This window comes from Bos javanicus, chromosome 20 (genome assembly GCF_032452875.1).
Source record: "Bos javanicus breed banteng chromosome 20, ARS-OSU_banteng_1.0, whole genome shotgun sequence".
In the NCBI taxonomy this organism is placed as follows: Eukaryota; Metazoa; Chordata; class Mammalia; order Artiodactyla; family Bovidae; genus Bos; species Bos javanicus.
In genome coordinates, this window is record NC_083887.1 from 41,881,909 (window position 1) to 41,904,351 (window position 22,443).

General features: G+C 42.6%; 1 protein-coding gene across 3 annotated transcripts in view; it reads left to right on the top strand.

Annotated features, from left to right (window-relative positions):
* Positions 1-91: 91 nt before the first annotated feature.
* The window catches only part of DROSHA (drosha ribonuclease III), a 122,740-nt gene continuing 100,388 nt past the window's right edge, over positions 92-22,443 (top strand). The window contains exons 1-7 of one of the 3 annotated variants that reach the window (XM_061393807.1): positions 93-274; positions 1,363-1,490; positions 5,154-5,219; positions 6,458-7,297; positions 11,245-11,337; positions 17,447-17,678; positions 20,751-20,892. In XM_061393807.1, the coding sequence (XP_061249791.1) occupies positions 5,203-5,219; positions 6,458-7,297; positions 11,245-11,337; positions 17,447-17,678; positions 20,751-20,892 (1,324 nt within the window). In that variant the 5' untranslated portion in view covers positions 93-274; positions 1,363-1,490; positions 5,154-5,202. Of the gene's footprint in view, positions 275-1,362; positions 1,491-5,153; positions 5,220-6,457; positions 7,298-11,244; positions 11,338-17,446; positions 17,679-20,750; positions 20,893-22,443 lie in introns of all 3 variants that reach the window. The other 2 variants (XM_061393809.1, XM_061393808.1) reach the window with 2 other exon arrangements.

Below are 22,443 nucleotides of genomic sequence, written 5' to 3' on the forward strand. Positions count from 1 at the left end.
GGAGGAGGTAAGGGGCAGGAGGCGGGCGCCAGAGACTCCAGAAAACCGATTGGCTTAGATGTCCATCGTTCTTATTGAAGCACCAATCACCGCGCACAAGGCGCTGCCGAGAGCCCGAGCGCTTTTCTCTTGCAGGTCCGGCTTTCCCAGGTTTGCTTTTTAATTCCCTTGCTTTCCTGTTCCGGAGCCGCGGGCGGTGCTACGGTCTTGGAGGCTACTCTATAAGTCTGGCTTTACTCTAACGGCGACCTCGCAGCCCGAGAGCTTTTTCTAGGTAAAAGGGTCAGCTTGTGGGTGTTGGAAGAGGGAGTGTTTCCAAGTATCCGAATTTCAACGGGGCTGGCGTCTGGGGCTGGGGTGAGAGGCGCCTGGGAGTTAGGAGCCGGCAGCTCCTCTTCAGATCTGCAGCGAAGGGCAAAGAAAAGGGACCCTAGGCCCGGGCCCTGTAAATAAATAGTAGTGAAAAATGAGACCGTTCATTCATTGTGGCGCGCGTGTCGTGGTCCAGGCCTGGGGCCGCCGGGATCTCGGGCGGGTAGTGAGACTGTAAGTTTACATCGTGGGGCTCACTATCTGGTGGGAGACGTAAACAGGGAAGCACGCAATTACGGATCAGCCAGACATAAGTGACCGGGCTGGGAATTCAGGTGGTGGAAGAACGCGTTAATAGAAATGTAGTCACACTTTGCAACTCGTTCTACAAAGACTGATGTTCCTGCACATGTTAGCCGTGCAAAACGACTCCCTCAGTTTCCCTGCTTCCAAACAGCAACTTAGGAGGAGGCAGACGCCGAAAATAATTACTTTTCCAGTTGCAGTGAGTTCCTTGTCTTTTGAATTGAAGTTCACATCCACAATACAGCCTGACTGTGCCTTTAATAGGTCAGTTTCATAATCAGTGTTTTCAGATATTCTATTTCTAGAAATATCCATGAGGATCTAATAGTGAATGTTCAACAACAGTGAACACACGATACAGGAGTATTGGTGATCCTGACTCTTGTCCACCTCTAGATTCAGTACACTCCTTTTGTGTTTCCCCTGGACTCTGTGCATACCTCTTTTCTTGTGTTTATCACATTATGTAATTAAAAAAAAAATCCGTATCTGCATATGGATTCTGGGCTTCAGGAGCCCTGCTTACTATGTGCCTTATCACCTTTGATCAGGGCCTGTGACCATGCCCCACCTGTCTAGGCTTATTAAATGTTGCATGAATCAGTGAAAAGGCCTGCTTTTTATCTGGTTTTGGTAATGCAAACCTGTTGTGGATATATTCAGTAGGGAAATGTCCAGTAGCAACATAGAAACATACATCACTGGTGAGCCAGTAAACACTTACTGATCACCTACTCTGTGCAGGATGTTCTGCCAGGGGCTGTGAAGGATACAGAAATGATTATGAGCCAACCCAATTCATCAAGGAACTAATAACCTAGTGGAGAAGTTAAGACATATACACACATGATTATTATATGAGGCAGTCTCTGGTAAGTGCTGTAAAAGAAGTAAGTACAGACTAAGAGCAACGGAAGTCTTGAGGGAATGGGATTACTTCCTAAAGGGAACCAAGAAAGGCAGCACAGAAGATGTGGCATTTGACATGAGTAGATGGGTTAAAACTTCAATGGGCAAAGTCAAAGGGAGGGGTTTTAGAAGACCAGGAGTAAACAATAAGCTGGATGATAGTACTTCATATGTTAGGAACTGGGAGCACCCATGGGGTCACTAAGAGTTAGACACGACTGAGCGACTTCACTTTCACTTTTCACTTTCACGCATTGGAGAAGGAAATGGCAACCCACTCCAGTGTTCTTGCCTGGAGAATCCCAGGGACGGGAGAGCCTGGTGGGCTGCCGTCTATGGGGTCGCACAGAGTCGGTCACGACTGAAGCGACTTAGCAGCAGCAGCAGCAAGGTGATAGGAGAGCCTCCCAGGTGGCCCTAGTGGTAAAGAACTTGCCTGCCAGTGCAGGAGACATAATGAGAGGAGGGTTCGATTTCTGGGTTGGGAAGGTCCCCTGGAGGAGGGCCTGGCAACCCACTCCAGTGTTCTTGCCTGGAGAATCCCATGGACAGGGGAGCCTGGTGGGCCACAATCCATAGGGTCTCAAAGAGTGGATATGACTGAAATGACTTAGCACACATGCAGGATGATAGGCCCTTCATGGGGAAGTTAATGGAGGATTAGCCTGGAAGAAGCTGGGTCCAGATTGCAGAGGGCCTTAAATGCCAAGCATGGAGTTTGAGCTTGATTCTTTTGGCCCTGAGTAGCTTGTGGTGACAGGATGGGCTGTGTAGGCCCCAGGTTTATCATGAGGGTCTTGAACTGAATGACAATCATTCAGTTCAGTCGCTCAGTTGTGTATAACTCTTTGCCACTCCATGGACTTCAATACGCCAGGCTTCTCTGTCCATCACCAATTCCCAGAGCTTGCTCAAAATCTCATGTCCATCGAGTGTGTGATGCCATCCAACCACCTCATCCTCTATCGTCCCCTTCTTCTCCCACCTTCAGTCTTTCCCAGCATCAGGGTCTCTTCCAGTGAGTCAGTTCTTCCCATCAAGTGGCCAAAGTATTGGGAGTTTCAGCTTCAGCATCAGTCCTTCCAATGAACATTCAGGACGTATTTCCTTTAGGATGGACTGGCTGGATCTCCTTGCAGTCCAAGGGACTCTCAAGAGTCTTCTCCAACACCACAGTTCAAAAGCATCAGTTCTTCGGTACTCAGCTTTATGGTCCAACTCTCACATCCATATATGACTACTGGAAAAACTGTAGCTTTGACTAGATAGACTTTTGTCAGCAAAGTAATGTCTCTGCTTTTTAATATGTTGTCTAGGTTGATCATAGCTTTTCTTCCAGGGAGCAAGTGTCTTTTGATTTTCATGGCTGCAGTCACCATCTGAAGTGATTTTGGAGCCCCAAAAAGTAAAGTCTCACTGTTTCCACTGTTTCCCCATCTATTTGCCATGAAGTGATGGGACCGGATGCCATGATCTTAGTTTTTTGAATGTTGAGTTTTAAGCCAGCTTTTTCACTCTCCTCTTTCACTTTCATCAAGAGGCTCTTTAGTTCCTCTCTGCTTTCTGCCATAAGGGTGGTGTCATCTGCATATTTGAGGTTATTGATATTTCTCCTGGCAGTCTTGATTCCAGCTTGTGCTTCATCCAGCCTGGCATTTTGCATGATTTACTCTGCATAGAAGTTAAATAAGCAGGGTGACAATATACAGCCTTGATGTGCTCCTTTCACAATTTGGAACCAGTCTGTTGTTCCATGTCTGGTTCTGACTGTTGCTTCTTGACCTGCCTACAGATTTCTCAGGAGGCAAGTCAGTTGGTCTGATATTCCCTCTTGAAGAATTTTCCATAGTTTGTTGTGATCCACACAGTCAAAGGCTTTGGCAAGTCAGTAAAGCAGAAGTAGATGTTTTTCTGGAATTCTCTTGCTTTTTCTATGATCCAGCGGATGCTGGAAATTTGATCTCTGGTTCTTCTGCCTTTTCTAAATCCAGTTTGAACATTTGGAAGTTCTCGGTTCACATACTGTTGAAGCCTGCCTTGGAGAATTTTGAGCATTACTTTGCTAGCGTGTGAGAAGAGTGCAATTGTGTGGTAGTTTGAACATTCTTAGGCATTGCCTTTCTTTGGGATTGGAATGAAAACTGACCTTTTCCAGCCTTATGGCCACTGGTGAGTTTTCCAAATTTGCTGGCATATTTAGTGCAGCAATTTCACAACATCATCTTTCAGGATTTGAAATAGCTCAGCTGGAATTCCATCACCTCCACTAGCTTTGTTCATAGTGATGCTTCCTAAGGCCCATTTGACTTCATATTCCAGGATGTCTGGCTCTAGGTGAGTGATCACACCATCATGGTTATATGGGTCATGAAGATCTTTTTTGTATAGTTCTTCTGTGTATTCTTGCCACCTCTTCTTAATCTCTTCTGCTTCTGTTAGGTACATAACCATTTCTGTCCTTTATTGTGCCCATCTTTGCATGAAATGTTCCCTTGGTAATCATTAATGAGATATTATTTGGTGTATACTTTCTATTAAATATAGTGATTGATAAAGCTAAATAATCTGAAACTATTTTCATGAGCCATTTGAAAATCTGCCTTAAGCCTGTTGGTAAAACTTTTGGTTAGAAAGACTTTAGGAAGATGCTTCTAAATGGAAAACTTTCTGCAGTTAATGTTTGTTTGGGTTTTTAAAACATTTTGCTGAAGCCTCATATTTGGAAAGCTGTTCCTCTTCATAACATTGTTCAATGGGGAGGACTGAGAATGAGAATCAAAGAAAACTGTTATGTTGACCAGATTATAGTAAAGTTTGAATCTAAATGCTAGTCTCACTGAGGGAGAAAGAATGTGGAGTGGGAGAGCAGAAATGATTTTTCCCTCCCTGATCTTTTAGCTGATTAGAGGTGGAATATGCCTAAGTTTCCAGTCTTTTAAGCTACTGATTGTTTGAATCAGAGAGACAAGTACTTCAGTTCAGTTCAGTTGCTCAGTTGTGTCCGACTCTTTGCGACCCCATGGACTGTAACACACCAGGCTTCTTTGTCCATCACCAACTCTTGGAGCTTGCTCAGACTCATGTCCATCGAGTCGATGTCGCCATCCAACCATCTCATCCTCTGTCATCCCTTCTCCTCCCATCTTCAATCTTTCCCAGTATCAGGGCATTTTCCCATGAGTTAGTTCTTCACATCAGGTGTCCAAAGTATTGGAGTTTTGGCTTCAGCATCAGTCCTTCCAATGAATATTCAGGACTGATTTCCTTTAGGATTGACTAGTTGGATCTCCTTGCAGTCCAAGGGATTCTCGAGTCTTCTCCAACACCACAGTTCAAAAGCATCAATTCTTTGGTGCTCAGCTTTCTTTGTAGTCCAGCTCTCACATCCCTACATGACTACTGGAAAAACCACAGCTTTGACTAGACGGACCTTTGTTGGCAAAGTACTTAGGACATCTTAAAAATTAGTTGTGAACATTAATTCAGTTCAGCATGCTCTTATTTTTATTAGTATGCTAACTGCATAGGAGCATGCAAAATCAATGTTAAGATAATCACAGAAATATTTTCTAGCATGAGAAGTTTGGGAAACATTGTTATATCTATTTGTTCTCTCTGTTCTCTAGAGTTTATATTCTCTGTGGAAAATGTGACATATTCAAATAGTACGTCACGATGCAAGGCAGTGCATGGTGAGTGGTCTGATAGTAATGGCAATCATTTTGGGTGACCAGGGAGGAGCAAACACTGGCCATCTGGGGTGGGGAGGGTTTAGATCTGTGAGGTGGAGGGCGTGTGTTAACATAGGCCGTATCCATAGCTGGGAACCCAGACCAGAGCATTTAAAGAGCCATCCTGGATTCCTGCTCTGATGGCACTGGCAATTCTGAGGTCAGGTGGACATCAAAGATGAAATGAGGTAATGAGCTGGTGACCTGGAATCATTGTAGGACCTGCCAAAAAGAACCACAGAGCGTGTGAGAGCAGGGTACCTTAAGGGTGGTGACATTGGTTGTAGAAAGGCCTGCCAGGGTATTACTGTAGTAGCGAGGCAGGAGAGGATGGTGTGGAATGGATGGACTCAAGTATCTATGAGGCTGAAATGATACAGGTGTTTGAGCATAAATTTTTAACTAGAAGGGTTAAGGGAGGAGAAGTTGTCAGGTAATTCCCTGGTGTATGACTTGAAGACCGATGAATGGTCTCATCTTTTGAGACAGGAAGGGACTTCTCAAGTGGCGCAAGTGGTAAAGAACCCGCCTGCCAGTGCAGGAGACATGAGAAACACGGGCTCAATCCTTGGGTTGGGATGATCTCCTGAAGGAGGGCATGGAAACCCACCATAGTATTCTTGCCTGGAAAAATCCCACAGACAGAGGAGCCTGGTGGGCTACAGTCCAGAGGGTCACAAAGGGTTTGACACGACTCAAGGGACTTAGCATGCATGCGTGCATTGAGATGGGAAACACTAAAAAAGGAGCAGGTGGTATTCTCTTGGAGGGCAAGGTTATTGACTCATTTTAGGACATGTTGAGTTGAATTTGTGAGTCTGCTGAGTGGGGAGGAACATGTGGCAGGATGATACTAAGTGTATGTGTAGAAACATGCTGTGTGTGGACAGGATGACATAGGTTGGGGGGAACTTGAAAAAGTACACCACAGCAGATGGTTGAACACTGGGATGTGACCTCGTCATGCTGGAAGTGGAGCCTCTTTGGGAAGCCACAGGGTCCAGGGACTGACCATGGCTTTGGTTGAGTGGCTGAGACCTGGGAAGAGGAGTTTATTGGCCCTGAGGAGTTTCATATAGTACAGAGAACTCAGTATTAGATGGGTGGAATATTCCAGCAGCCTAAGGGGTGGTCAGGTATTGGTGAAAGCTGTTTACACACTGAGTTTTTCTCTTCTCTTTTTCTTTCCTCCACCAAAGTCACAGAATGTCGTTCCACCCAGGAGGACCCAGGTGTCCCCGAGGGCGAGGGGGACATGGAGCCAGACCCTCCTCCGCACCAGCCTTCAGGCCCCAAAATCTGAGACTGCTTCACCCTCAGCAGCCTCCTGTGCAATACCAATACGAACCTCCCAGCGCCCCTTCCACCACGTTCTCCAACTCTCCGGCCCCCAATTTTCTGCCTCCAAGACCAGACTTTGTACCCTTCCCTCCGCCCATGCCTCCTTCAGCGCAAGGCCCCCTACCCCCCTGCCCGATCAGGCCCCCGTTCCCCAACCACCAGATGAGGCCCCCCTTCCCCGTGCCCCCCTGTTTCCCTCCCATGCCGCCTCCGCTACCCTGTCCCAATAACCCCCCAGTCCCCGGAGCGCCTCCTGGCCAAGGCGCCTTCCCCTTCATGATGCCGCCGCCATCCCTGCCGCATCCGCCGCCGCCTCCCGTCGTTCCGCAGCAGGTCAATTACCAGTACCCACCCGGGTACTCGCACCACAGTTTCCCACCTCCCAACTTCAATAGCTTCCAGAACAGCCCCAGTTCCTTCCCGCCCAGTGCTAGTAACAGCAGTAGTCCTCACTTCAGGCACCTCCCTCCGTACCCGCTCCCCAAGGCTCCCAGTGAGAGGCGGTCCCCAGAAAGGCTAAAGCACTACGACGACCACAGGCACCGGGACCACAGTCACGGGAGGGGCGAACGGCATCGGTCCCTGGAGCGGCGGGAGCGAGGCCGGAGTCCCGACCGGAGAAGGCAGGACAGCCGCTACAGGTCCGATCACGAGCGGGGGCGCACGCCCTCCCGCCACCGGAGCTACGAGCGGAGCAGGTAAAGCGCACCTGTGGTTTTTTAGAGAAGTTGCAGAGATCCTGACACAGGCGGCTCAGCAAACCAGACCAAAAAGGTCCAGCCGTGCATTTCGGTTTATAAAAGGAAAGGGCTGTTTTATTAAAGAGAGAGAGACAACTGATGAGGAAGGAAGTTGACCTCAGGAGAAAGCCACTTTGAAAAGCATCCCCAAATTAGCAACATGGGTTCATTTCAATAAATGTAAGCCAATTACTATAGGAGTACAGCTGGCATTTTAATGATGATCAATAAAAGATCTTGTAGTTGTTTGTGTGGATGTTGTATTTAATTATGTTCAGTAAGACCATCTTGTCAGGTTATTGCACTGTGGGTTCTTTTGGAATTGGTGGTCTGCAGGCCGCTGTTATCAGTCAGGAATCCAACTACTTAACAAGCTGAACTTACTTCCTGATTTTTAGGATAAATGGAAGTTTATCTTATGTTTTTGCTTTCTTGTTCTCTTTCTTTATAAAATGAAATAATATTAGGTATACATTATCAAAGTTACAATTTTCAAAATAGCTTTTGATTTTGTTGCATTGAAATGTATGCATACTAAATAAAATTGCATTTAGAACATACTAATCCACTCCAGATTAAATCTTTTTTTTCCCCACCCAAAAGGCCAAAAATCTATATTTACAAGGAAATAAGGTTTCTAGCAGACATTCATTAATGGGTGTCTAGAAATTCTCTGAAGTTAAATGTAAAATTTTATGTCTATATATTTTTTTCTATAAGTAAATCAGTGGCTTACAGCAGATTCTTAAGAGATTGTATGAGTCTGTTACCCTAAATCTAAGAATCATTGGTTTAGATGAAAAAATAAAAATGTGCACATATCCATTCTACTAATATTTATTTGTACCTTCAGTGAACTGTTTGTATCAATGAAGATTTTTGGTTTTCCACTTGTCAAGCTGGTAATGGTGCTTCTCTTTCTGGCTGCTGTGGTGTGTTCACTCACTTTCATTGTCTTGTGGAACTTCTGTGCTGAAAAGTTTGAGGTCCCCAAACCAGGTAACCTTGTTACTTGGATTTTCAGAGAGTAAGTCTTGACTCCTATGGAATTAATGTGCTTCTTGGTTTCCATGTTGTTCTCATGGCTGTGTGCTTGATTCTGACCGAACATTTTGCCAGTAAATGGTAACAGTCATTCTCAGTCCTAAAGGTTTAGAAGGAAGCCCTCCAGGCCTTGGAAGGTTTGGGGGGAAAATACACTATTGCTTCTCTCTGATGCCTAGTCGAAGGCAGAAGAAGTGACATGTTTCCTGCAGGGGTGACTGATTCTGATGGGCTAAAGCTGACTAGAGTCGGTAGATTTTGAAAAGTCTTTTCAGCATGACTTACTGTTCCTTGTCAGTTTTGTTCTTAACTTTGTGATGGATTAGTTGGCAGAGGCCTGTGAGGGTTTATTTTACAACTTTACAGTGAAAATCTAAACTCGAAAGAGTTTGATAGTTTTCTTCAGACTTAAAGTGATTGTTAATAAACCTGTCTTTGGGGAAACATTTTGCTGCAAACTTAAACATTCTAGATGACTTTTTTTTTTTTTTTTCTGTTTGAGAGTACTGTGGTTTTTAGGGTTCTGCTGTAAATTCCTGAATTCTCCCATCCAGGCTTAAGCTTAAAGAAACACAAATGTCCTATAAACTGAGGATCCCTGTCACTAAGTGAAATCAAATGCTGAAAAAATGACCCTTAATCCCCATGAGCCTAAACCACAACCCCTTTACTGTGGGGGATCTTAGGCAGTTAGCTCATCTTTCTACATGGCCTTTATTTACCCTGGAGTTGTTTTATGATGTTGTACTTGGGGGTGTTTGCTCTGGAGTGGCCTTAATGTCACAGCCGCAGTAAAATCAGTTCCCTCTAGGGGTCTTAGTAGACTGTCAGTCCTGTCTTATATAGAATGCTTCTGTGAACCAAACATGGAGCCTGTGAAGTGCTAGTATATAACTTCTAAAAGTACACTGGAGAAAACCAGACGGTCACAAAGTTGTGCGTTTGATTAGATGAAGTTTATGCAAATTCTTCAGTCTGTCCTCTGGCTGCTTCTGCCCTGGCTTCTTGGGGTAAGTGCATCCACACTTTTTCAAATTTCATTTTTCCTTTTCTTCTTCTCCTCCTCCGAAATCTGGGTGAATAGTGATTACAAGATTATTTCAGGGCAGACTATTTCCAGAGAAGGTTTGTGAAGACGTAGATGGATGCATTTGCTGTCATGAAAGATCCAAGTTCCTCCAGGGATTAGGAAAAGGAAGAGCTGCAGGGGCAGCCAGTAAGGAGCAGGGCAGTGGCTTCCCACACTTGAGCGGTGTTACAGCACTGTAACCCCATACCTGTCCTGTTGAGTACCGTGTTGAGCCATTGGAGAGCTATTATGTATCTAAGGAATATCTTCATGGTCCCAAAACCGGGAAGAATTTTTGGAAAAATAACTGAAGCATTGTTTTTCTTGCTTTAAATGGGTTCATCATATAGTATTACAGTGATTTATACTGGTCTTTCAGTTCATAGCCACTCAGAGGTAGCAGTCATAATGAGAGGTGCCACTCTTGAATGCAAAATCCTATCCCCTAGATGTTACAAAAACAAATGAAAAATTAGGAATATCCTTTAAATAGAGTTTTTATTTGGAAATAGAGGCAGTTTTTTTTTAGCTGCCATGCCATCACAAATTACATTATATTGTTGTCATGTGATACCACTCACTAGGTGGGATTTGCTGTCTAAAAGTAAGCTGTCATTTTAGAAGTGTATCAGATAAAGAATGTGGAATGCCAAGCACTGGCTACTTTACTTTGGACAGCTGTTGTGTACCTGAGCCTTAAGTATATGTTAAAAGTGTTATTCAAAGGAGTCTTTCTTGAGGAAGGGGTGGTTTTTAAGTGGAAAAACAATTTTTGTGTTAATATCTAAGATCTGTTATTAATTTTGTAAGTTTTGATTTCAGTGAATTTACATTTCTTCTATTTGGTTATAGGTGGGGGATTATTATTTCTTTTTTGTCCACGCCATGTGACAGGCATATAGGATTTTAGTTCCCCTACTGGGGATCGAATCTGTGCCCCCGCAGTGGAAGTGGTGGCGGGAAGCGGGGGCGTGGCTATTTTTGAGTTTAGACATTTTTGTAATCTTCTTGCTGGACTCAGGCTAATACAGTATTTTTTTGCCCCAATCTAATACCTAGTATTTATTTCCTTTAGATTTAGTTCTAATGTAAACACACTGGGATTCCAATTTTTGTTTCAGATCTCATTGTGCATATTGATTAGGCTCATAAGTTATTACTATCATTATTACTAAATTCCAGCTTTATATTGGAAGGTTTAAAATCCTGAATTCTAGTTTTACACTGAGTAAACTCAGTGTCTCTATTTAGAGTTTTTTTTTTTCCCCTGATGAAAACAGCACTTAAAGTGACCTAGAGTCTCATGGTAGTTAGTGATGACTAAGAACTATACCTCAGGTGTATAACCTATGAGTTTAGAGCTTTTTATTATAGACCTTTGTCCTCATCTTTACTATGTGCATTTATTTGTTGGATGAAATTAAGAGTGTTTCAGAAATCAATAGGCAGTTGAATCCTTTGAAGTTTTCCCTGTAGAACGTTTGGCTGGTTGGAAGGTCTCAAGAGAAGATTATGATAAAATTCCCTTCACTGCTTAGTATTAAGTATGACTTCTTCTTCTTTTTTTTTTTAAAGAAAACAGCAAGAAATGTCTAAGGTAGTTAACTTGCGTAAAGTGAAATGCTCCTTTAACCTCTAATAAATGAAGGGTGAGTAAACATGTCCCATAGTGAATAGTGCTGCAGAATACTTAGGTGAGGTGAGGTCCATTTATTTAGATGAATTCAGTGAAAAGAGGTGGTGTTTTTGAGTCTTTCTGTTGAAAACAGCTCTGTGTATTAATTCCTTTAAGAGAGCGGGAACGGGAGAGACACAGGCACCGGGACAGCCGAAGATCACCATCTCTGGAAAGGTCCTACAAAAAAGAGTATAAGAGATCTGGAAGGTAAGCAAGGAGTTGACACTGGAAGAAGTCATAGGATTATCTCCTGAAATTCAGATTTTGTGCTCTTGCAGGGTGTCAGCCAGGTCTTCAGAATAGCCTGAGCGTCTGTCCAAAGAACACTGTGAAAAGCTAAAGTAGCCAGTTATTGAAAAACCTTTTATTTCAAGATGTATATAGGATGCACAAGGAAAATTTTAAAAAGTCCCCCAAATTAGGCCACTTTGTGACCTCAGTTGCTGTAAAACACTATATTAGTAGTTCAAGGTTTGTTTTTTTTTTTTTGAAGACCTTGAAAATTCATAATTATGCTCTTAAGTTTACTTGTTTCAGAAAAAAAAAAAAAAGAAAAACTACAGTAATACCTTATTTGGAAATATGACATTGAAATTGTTGCAAATAAAAATTTACAGGATGTAACCAATTCTATATCAAGAGCTAAAAATTCATGCCTTAATAAATGGTAATTAAGAATAGTACTGTCAATAATCTGACAGATTTTGGGTCAGTTATTCATTTTCCCAATTTTATTATTGGGCAAAGGAACTTTTTTAAGCCTCAGTGTCTTTGTCTAAAATAAGGACAGTTATATTTGCCTTATTGAGTGACAAGGGGTCATAACACACATAAAACACTTAGGACTTGGCCCAGTAGTGCCAAATAAATGGTAACTATATATATAATTATTATCTAATTATTGACTCTAAAAAAGCAGAAAAAGGTATTGAAGGTAAAATAAATTAATAAACTAGAAAAAGAACTATAACGCCATAATAATATTTGTAAATAAATGCAAGATTTCTTTGAAAGGCCGTACAATTTTAAAAGTGGCAAATCAAGAAAAGAAAAGCACATATCCATTAGGTATAAGAATGTATTATTATAGGAATGAAGGGGATTTAAAAATTATAGTGTGTTGGTACAAGTACTGATGTTTTATTTGAGAAATTTAAAAACTTGGATGTGATGGGTTGTTTCTATGAAAACAAAAATTATAAACCTTACACTTAGAGCAGAAAATGTTAATAGGCCAATAACTATGGGAAAAAGTTGACTTTGTGTCTCTTCCAAAAAAGTTTGAAACTGTTTTTAGAACACTGAAGAAAATGGAAGGAAAGCTCAGCTCATGCTGTGATATCAGGAAAATCCAAATGGCAAAACCATCAATAAAAAGAAAACCACAAAACAATTTCTTTTATGACTATGGATATGAAAATACTGATTAGTATATGAGCAGGTTGTTTTCAGTTGTGTGTTATAATAGTTGAGGGTTTATTCCAAGGTTGCATGGGTAGATAGGTTAGTCTTAGGAGATCTATAACTGTAATTCTTTGTGTCAGAATCTCTAGAGTTATCTCAGTACTTGCCTATTAGCTGTTTAAAGTTGCATTCAATTATGAGTAGAAACTGGTAAAGTAGGAGTATAAGCAGACTTCTGTAACTTGATAGAGAACATTATCTCGTGATGAACATGATTGATACCATTTGAGAAGAGCCAAATTTAATGTTGAAACCTTATAGGCCTTCCCATACATATTAGAAAAAAAGACAAGGAGACCCCATTTCCTACCACTGTCACCTGATGTATGTCTTAACAAGCAGATGACAAACATTGTATTCTTGTGTGTCCCAGGTATTGTATGGTACGATGATAGTCTTTAACAAGAGTCCCTGCTTTCCAGGAATAAGAAAGTTAAGTGCTGTGAGACGTGCCTTTGATAGAGCAAATACATACTGCTTCTGGAACACAGTAGTTAGTAACTCAGTTTCGGGTGGTCATAGAGAAGTTGACAATGTACTGATTCCCTGGAGTATGGGTAGGAACGCCTGCTGCTGCTGCTAAGTCGCTTCAGTCGTGTCTGACTCTGTGCGACCCCATAGACAGCAGCCCACCAGGCTCCCCCGTCCCTGGGATTCTCCAGGCAAGAACACTGGAGTGGGTTGCCATTTTCTTCTTCAATGCATGAAAGTGAAAAGTGAAAGTGAAGTCGCTCAGTCGTGTCTGACTCTTAGCGACCCATAGACAGCCTACCAGGCTCCTCCGTCCATGGGATTTTCCTGGCAAGAGTACTGGAGTGGGATGCCATTGCCTTCTCCAAGGAATGCCTAAGGGAAGGCAAATGGTAGGGGGAGAGAAAGAGCAGGTGTGAAGGCTGCATTGGAGAAGTGGTCTCAGAGGGTCAAACCTGGAGGTTGGGAAAGGAGTTTAGGCTTTTGTTAGCAATCCAGGAAAGAAATGATTGTGGCTAGACCAACCCATTGTGGCAGTGACGATGGGGAAATTTGGAGGTAATTGAGAGAGGTCGATGTGGGAGAGTCAGTAGGACTTGGTCGTCACCTGAGATGTGATGTTCCCCTTGGAGGGCTGGAAACACTAAGAAACAGGCAAAAGAATGAGTTCAATTTTGGGCAAGTAGAATTTGAAAATCTGTTAGACAGCTCGGTGGAATTGTGTGGTACCTAGTGGGACACAAAAGTATAAGGTTCAGAAAAGAGATCTTAGCTAGAAATGCTAAATGCCATGAATTAGAGGAGGTCAACTAGGAAGAGTCTGTTCAGTGAGAAAGCGCCTGCAGAAGAGTTGGAGATAAGGATAGGAAAAAAGCTAAGATACTGTGTTTGTGGAACTTGTTGAGGGCCCACCCGAGGTTGGTTTTTAATGTTCAGTGCTGGAAACCTCTTGGTTTAGTTGTTTCTTCTCCAGTACCCAGTAACTTGTGGAGAAGGCAGAGACTTGGATTCTTTGAGTTCTAACTAATGCAGTAGATGAGAAAATAAAAGTTATAGATATAAATACTGTAAAACAGGAAAAGTTATCATAGTTCATAATATAGCATATTATTAAACAAAATTTTTGAGTTTGGATTTTGAAATTTGAAACGCCTGAGACACCTAAAATGATGTTTTACTCCTATTTTGAAATGTCCCTCTCAAAGTGTTAAAAAAAAGGAAAGAAGAAAAAAAGAATACTAATTGTTTTTCACAATAGACAACTCTGATCATCCATTATTTATGACACCAGCCTAAAGTGGATGGAGTAAGGTTGTCTTCTGCCTGTGTTTCTCAATGGTAATAATAAAACATTTGGTGGGATTTTTAGTACATGTCAAAATGTCTGTGTCAAATAATCATATTAACATTTAACTATTACTTGCTAGCTGTGTGAGAGAAACAGAATTTCTAATTCTGTTTCCTGTCTAGGGGATGTTTATATCTGCCTCAGGAATCTTGTCAGGACTAAGTATATCAGAGTGCTTATAAGAGTGTCAGGCTCTCAGGAAGGACCACAAACAAAAACATAAAACCACACCCACAGGGAGCCAGGATTTGCCATTATTAGCTAATGATATTACCAGGACAGTTCAAGAGAATCAGTCAAGAAATGTTAGAATTAACTCACTGAAGTTGACAATTATACAATAAACATATCATAATTAAGAGCCTTCCCTGAATACCAGGAATACCTACTTACTAATAGAAAATATAAATAGAAAATTTAAATGAATAAAAGTTAAATTTCTTAATAAACTTAAAAATATATTGATCAATAGGAAGATATTAAGTGTAGTAGATGACGAGGAAGGTGATGTAAATGAATGGAGGGCATGTTAAATTCCTGTAGTGGGAGTGGAAGATAGGGTTAAAAAACATACCAGTGTTCTTCCAAAATATTTGTAGTTTTTAGCAGTGTTGGTGGTATAGTGGTGAATATATCTGCCTTCCAAAAAATCTATAATTTTAATGTAAGTTCAGTTGAGGTACTGTTTTTAGAACTTTACTAGGACTCAAATTTTTCTTGGGAATAGAAGTGAGTGTAATGAAGAAAAATAATGCACAGTTTGGTATGGATATAAATAGGTCAATGAGACCAATCTGGAACAACATTCAAGTATATATAAAGGTTTACATCTATCATGAAGTTGTTTTTTCAAATCAGAGGAGAAACTGATGTGGAAACAATGCAAACTGTATGGAAAAGAAATTGGTTCAGATTTCTGCCTTAGATCTTGGACAGATAGAGTAAAAAAAATTAATGTTAAAAGTAACTGAAAAATATATTTATTTAACCATGCGATGGGAAAGGATTACAGCCATAACACTAAGACTGGAAATAGAAACAAAAACAATCTTTGCATTTGGCCATATAAAGATTGTATGTAGCTTTGCTGCTGCTGCTGCTAAGTCGCTTCAGTCATGTCCGACTCTTCTCGACTCCATGGACTGCAGCCTACCAAGCTCCTCCGTCCATGGGATTTTCCAGGCCAAGAGTACTGGAGTGGGTTGCCATTGCCTTCTCTGATGTAGCTATAAATAGAATTAAAAGGAAAATAAACTGAAAAAGGTTACATTACATATGACAGAAGATGGGTGATAATTTAAATAAAAATTTGTCAAAAGACTGTAATCCTAATTTTAAAAATATTGGCATGGTGTATTGATTCATGTTCATATTAATAAAAGAAGTGAATGTGAAACGTGTTATTTCAGTAGTGACAAATTAAATGAGATGCTCTCTTTATAAGGATAGAAAAGATGAAAAACAATCATGTTGACAGGATGTGGGGAAATGGGAAATCACATACGGTTTTGATGGTAATCTAAACTGGTAATTCTTATCTGTAGAGAAGCCTTTAGAAAAGTACACTCTCTTTGTGTGTGAAATAATATGACAAGTCTGCAAAGAACACAAGTGTATTTACAGTAGCATTGTTTACAGTGGGGGAAGAAAGGTAATCTCCTAAATGACAATGATCAGATTTGTCAGATTATGGTATGTACATATAAAAGAATGATATGCATTATTAAAAATGGTTCAGATGTAGATGTATTGAAGTAGAATGATGTTCCTGATTTACCACTTTGTTGAGGAAAACAGGCTACAGAGTTCCTGTTTTTAGAAACTTGTGTTTATATATCTATATCTTCTAACATATTTGTGAAATATAATTGTTATCTCTGAGTGGTGTTACAGGTGATTTTTGTTTTATTTTTCTACAGTGAACATATATACATTTTACATCACAGTAAATATTTTTTTCTGGTAACAAACCTCTTGATGTACACTGCAATATTTAGAAGTTGCATCAATAAGTAATATATATAATCCTTCTAATCACCCACTATTTCCCCCCTGATGTATACACACCTACACTTAGGTTTTCCCTGCTATAAAATTAGAAATGAGTGATAGAGTTGATGGAGAAACTTACCGGTGACTTTGACCCAGATGTAAACTTTCTTGGGTAAGAGTGACTTTGTTAGTAGAGCTGCCGAGCTGGCAGCACATCGCTAATAAAGCAGTCTCTCTCCTTGGCTGGATTCTCCAAGTCTGTACAGTTCCACTGAAATGTCCTGGGCTTAATTTAAAAATCTACCCTCTGGATTTTTCCCTCCAAGCACGTCCATACGCTGAGCCTTTGCAAATTTCATGCTCCAGCGATTCAAGGAGATAGAATTGCTTTTTTCCTTTTTAATTGAGTTACTATTAGTATTTGTGGGGATCAGAGTTAGGCGAACTGATGGTTCATTAAGCAGTAATACCCAAGTAGGGGCTTCCAGAGAAATGGTGAGGGATGGTATAACTGGTTCACTCTTGGATTTTGGTCCTCAGGCTAAATTTATGGCTAAGTGGAGATCATGTTTTGTGAAGACTTTTTTTTTTTTGTCTTGGCAAAGCAAGATGTGGAGAATTCAAAATTAGTGTGCTCAGTGCTGAGATTGTCTATAGATGGAGATGTCCATGTATTTCCTAGAGATCTTTCTATTCTAGGAGTTATGGTTTGCCGGTTGCCCCTGAACCTGCCGGATGCACACCAGAATCACCTGGGGAGATTATTAAAAATACAGAATCTTGGGCCCCACCCCCGGAGACTGTGAATCAGTAAGTAGATCTGGGGTAGGGCCTGGGAATTTGTGTTTTTAAACAAATAACTTCAGGTGATTCTGATGTCAGCAGACTGGTGTCATGGGATCACTGGTTTTTCATACAAACGAATATGGTGGTTTGGCATGACGTTTTTCTTTTAGGTGACAAATGAACTAAACAGGTAAAATAGAAAAGTTTTACAAGGAAAGAACATTCTTAATAGCCTCCCTCTGCCCCCTTTTGAAGTCGCTCCCCAAGCAGGGAGAAGAAGAGAGCTCGCTGGGAGGAAGAAAAAGACAGATGGAGTGACATCCCGGGCTCTGGCAAAGAGAAGAATTATACCTCAGTCAAGGAAAAGGAGCCAGAGGAGGCGCTACCTGACAAAAACGAGGAGGAGGAAGAAGAACTCCTTAAGCCTGTGTGGATTCGCTGCACCCACTCAGAAAACTACTACTCCAGTGACCCCATGGATCAGGTGGTAGGTCTGTGGTAGGAGAGAAGCTACGGACCAGAGCTCCTCAAGCTCGGCGCTGTTGGCGTCTGGGGCTGGATAGTTCCCTGTGGCGGGGCCTGCCCGGTGCCTGGTTGGATGTCGAGCAGCATCTCTGGGCTCTGTGCGCTGGATGCCAGTAGCACCCTCATGGCTGTGATAACCGAGGCTGTCTTCTGACGTTGCCCAGTGTCTCATCCTGGTGGGTGAGAGAACGCCCCTCCCCCTGGTTGAGAACCACTGCTGTAGACAAAAGCTGCTTTACAAAAGGCAAGAGTGCTGCAGGTGTATGGAAGGATCTCTTCATTCTGATTTTTGATGCCACTGCTAGCCTTGATGCTGGTGGTCTTGTAAGCTCTCACTCACAGCTATGTTATACATCCTGTGGTATACATCTGCATGCGTGTGTGTGTGTTTCCCTCGAAACGAGAAACAAGGGAAAATTGAGTTTGTCTCTTGCAAGTCTGCCCGTGACCAGAGGTACCCATGGCAGGTTTCCTGTGCTGGTTGCTGGTTTTGTGGAGTCGCAGCGTCGTCACCTTGGATGGGCTCTCAGGAGAGTCAGCACATGTGCTGTTCACGATGGGGCTCCTGGGGCTCAGCAGCTGTGCCTCATTGCCTTGGGGGCCCCACTCTCAGGAGAGTCAGCACACGTGCTGTTCACGATGGGGCTCCTGGGGCTCAGCAGCTGTGCCTCATTGCCTTGGGGGCCCCATGACCTCTGTGTGCTTGCTTCTCCTCCTCCTTCCATCTCCATTTTATTTTCCGTCACTCTCCCTTTCTTTTTTTTTTCTCTCTCCCCTAACAGGCACTATGCCTCCATCCCCATTAAGTTAGGTGTATTTGCCACAGAATGGACACACAGTCATGTTCACTGATGAAATGAATGAGTGAAGGAAGGGATACCTACAGATTTAGGACAGAAGAGCCTGGAGATGTTAGATTTAGTGGGTGGGATAGATAAGAGAGCATTCTGTTGTTTGGAATTTTGTAAAAACATCTTCGACTTGGACTGGGCCCTTACCTATGGTGAGCTTGAGAGGAGACTGTTGTCTCTTGACAAAAAGGTTTGAGAGGTCTCTCTTGGTGGCATGATATTTTACTTGATAAAGAAAAGCAGGGTTTTAAGTCCTGGTTCAGGTGACACAGGCAAGGAGAAGCTCACATGTGGAGCCCTATTTGTGAAACTGCCCCACGTGTCTCAGATTACCTCCCTGAATTCTTAAAACATCTCTGGAAAGAAGGCATCTGTTACTTCAGAATGTTGTTGTAAATGAGAGTACTTAACTGATCGTGGTTTAAGCTTGCTGGGTTTGTTTTCCTCGACAAGCCATCTGGAGGGAGGTGGTGGCTGGTGTGTATTTAGTGCCTTAGTGATGGCAGGGCCGTAGGTGGGTATCGCTATCTTTCAGAGGGTCCATCACAGTTGCAGGATGCCCACAGGAGCCCCAGGCATTATGTCCGTACACACCTCTGCCCAGATACAGATGCAGAGGGCAGTACTGGGTGGAGCCCAGGGTGCCCAGGGATCTCTTCTTTCATCCCTTCGTCCAGAATTGTGTTTAATGGATTAATTTTCCATCTCTGCCATAACCCATCTCCACAGACTTCATTCATGGCTTAAAATACCACACATTTATTAACTCCCAGTTCTGTAGATCGGAAGTCAAACTTGGGTCTCCCTGGCTAAATCGAGGTACTGGCAGGACTGCTCTCCTTTCTGGAGACAAACTGTTTTCTTGCTCATTCAGGTTGTTGGCAGAGTTCAGTTCCTTATGGCTGTGGGATGGAGGCCCTTGTCTCCTTGCTGTCTGGCAGGTGTGGGCTGTTCCCAGCTTCTGGAGCCCGTGTGCATTCCTTGGCCCATGGACCCCTTCCTTCATCTTCAGAGCCAGCAGTGTGGGTCGAGTCCCTCTTGTGCTTTAAAGATCTCTTGCCTCTTCTTCTGTTGCACCTGTGACTGCTGTTGTGAGAGCCTCTCCACTTTTAAAGACCTGTGTTCAGTTGTGTCCACCCAGATAACCCCACCTCAAATTCTGTAGCCTTAATCGCTTCTGCAGAGTTCTTTCTGCACTGAAAGGTGGCATGTTCACTTTCCAGGGATTAGGACAGAGACATCTGTGGCGTAGGGGGACTGGCTTCTGAGATCCCGGGTTCTCCGCCCCAAATCTGAAGGGAATCCCAGTTCTGTGAGCAAGGGGGAAGGGGAGAATGGCTCCCCGTGGGTATCATTATTCTTGAAATAATGTTGAAGGCACTGAGGTTCAGAGCATTTGAACAGCAGAGCTTTTGCTTTTCCTCACCTTTTTTGTGGGTGTGTTAAAACTCCAGGGTAGAAGGAAGGCTGATAAACCAGAAGGCCAACATTGGCTTCTGTTTGTGCACTGCTGCTGCAGAGAGAGCCTAAGTGTCAGAGCCACTCCGGCATCACCAGTGTCAGTAATGAGGTGGGGCTGAGGAAAGCAGGCACCCTCTCTTGGGAATAACTGCAGATTTCATGATTGAATATTCATTTTATGTTGGAAAGGTGCCTTTTGCAAATGTCAAATGTACATTTTAGGTGGGTGTTTAAAGTGATTTTCAACCTGGGAGGAGAGTAAGGGAAAGTGAGCAACTTCCTCCAGGAATGTATTGCAGAACCCTGTGTTTGTAAAGAGTGTGTGTGTGTGTGTCCGTGTGTTTATGGGGTGCATGTGTGGTTTGTGGGTCACTGGGTTAATGGGGAATATACACCACCAGTGAATTTCAGTAGGGGAGGTGTATATGTTCTCTAGGAGGGTATCAGGTGTCATGAATTCTGAGGGGTTTATGATTTTTTGGTTGCTGTATCAGAAGGGCATAGATGAAGATTTCTAACATTTCTAAGGGTTGGCAAAGTGCATTTACCTGAGAGCATCATTGCCAGCACTCTGGGCATTTTGTATTTAAAATGTTTGTTAAATTGAGGGTTGAAAAATGATATCTTGCTGTTAAAATCTTTGGTTATTGGTGAGTTCTTAAGTCTCTTTGGTATGACTATTATTAATATAGTTCCTAATATTGATCCTTTATTTTTCAAAGGGAGATTCTACTGTAGTTGGAACAAGTAGGCTCCGTGACTTATATGACAAATTTGAGGAAGAGTTGGGGAGCAGGCAAGAGAAGGCCAAAGCTGCTAGACCCCCATGGGAGCCTCCCAAGACGAAGCTAGATGAAGATTTAGGTGAGTCAGAAGTTACTAGACCGAGATCCTGTGCTTTTTTTTTTATTGTTTAATACCAGACTTTTGGGATGTGTCCTTGAGAGTCCCATAGTAAAATTTCCTAATGTCCATTTTATTTTAATTCCAGTCAGCAAATACATAGCAATGTAACTTTCTTCTTTTCGATTTTCTTTTCTCTTAGTTATATTCAGTAGAATACATAAGAGATCTCATTTGCAAGGCATGCTGGCCACTGTGTCCCCCAAGACTCCTTCTGTCTTAAAATCAGAAGGGACCACAGTCCAGCCTCCTGTCAAAAGCAGGAGCCTGTTCCCATGCCTCGAGCTCTGATGGGCAGGCATCTCCTGTGGCTCTCTCCACTGCCAGGGTGTGGAAACTCCAGCCAGAGTCCAGCTCTGTTTGAAGCGCTCTCTTTATTCACAAAGTTTCCATCACTTTCTTACATATTTTCACGTACGTATCCTGAGACTCCAAGGAGATGCTGAGATCACTGCTTCTCACCACGTCGTGTCCTTAGCCCCTAACGCAACGCTGTACGCAGAGGAGACGTTCAGTGTGCCTTTTCCTGCGTGTTATCTGGCGCTCGTCTGCCCACCTTTGTTATTTCTCCCTCACTCAGAGGCAGTGTGCGTGGTGGGGAAAAGCACGACAGAACCAGCTGGCCCGGGTTTGAATCCTGGTTCCACCACTTGAAATGTGGTCTCGGGCAAGTGATGTGATTCTCTGTGTCTCGATTTTCTCGTCTTAAAAGAGGAATGACAGTACCCATCTCACGTAGTACGCTCGAAAATCCAGCAGTGTCAGGGCTCCTTCTTACTACGCTGTACTGCAGTAATCTCTTGTAGGATCACTCCAAGTTCTAGGTCTTCTTTTTTTCTTTTTTGATTGTAGTAAAATACAAAGAACATGTACGTAATACACGTAAGATATACTACTTAGCCGTTTTTGGACGTATGGCTCTGTAGCGTGTTACATGCATTCATATTGTGTAAACAATCTTTGGAACTCTTTTCATCTTGCTAAACTGAAAACTCTATCAAGATTAAAGACCAACTCCCCATTCCTGTCTCCCTTTGCCTCTGGCAACCGTCCTTCTACTTTCTGTCTCTATGAATCTGACTAGTCTAGGTACCTCATATAAGTAGAGTCATACCATATTTGTCTTTTGTGACTGGATTGTTTCGTTACAATAATTCTTGGTCTGTTTTTATCTAGTCATTTTTGAAGGACTAGAGTCTCCTATTGTTACTATTGAGAGAAAAAAATTTAGAATCTGATTCAGTCTGATCTTCAGAGCCTGGCATTCATGACCTTTTATCCCCTCACTTCTGGATTTTTTCCTGTGAGGCCTTTGCTGCAGCCAGAGTCCACCCATTGTCTTGCTCTATGCTTTTGCCTGCAGCGCCCCTTCTGTGTTCCTTTCCTTCTCATCAGCCCAACCCCGCCCCCATCCGTGTGCCTGGGTCACGTGCGCCCCTTCTAGGAAACCCCGGTGGATCAGGGTGGATTCACTGCACCTTTTAGGAGGTGAAACCTCAGACAGCTCTGGCG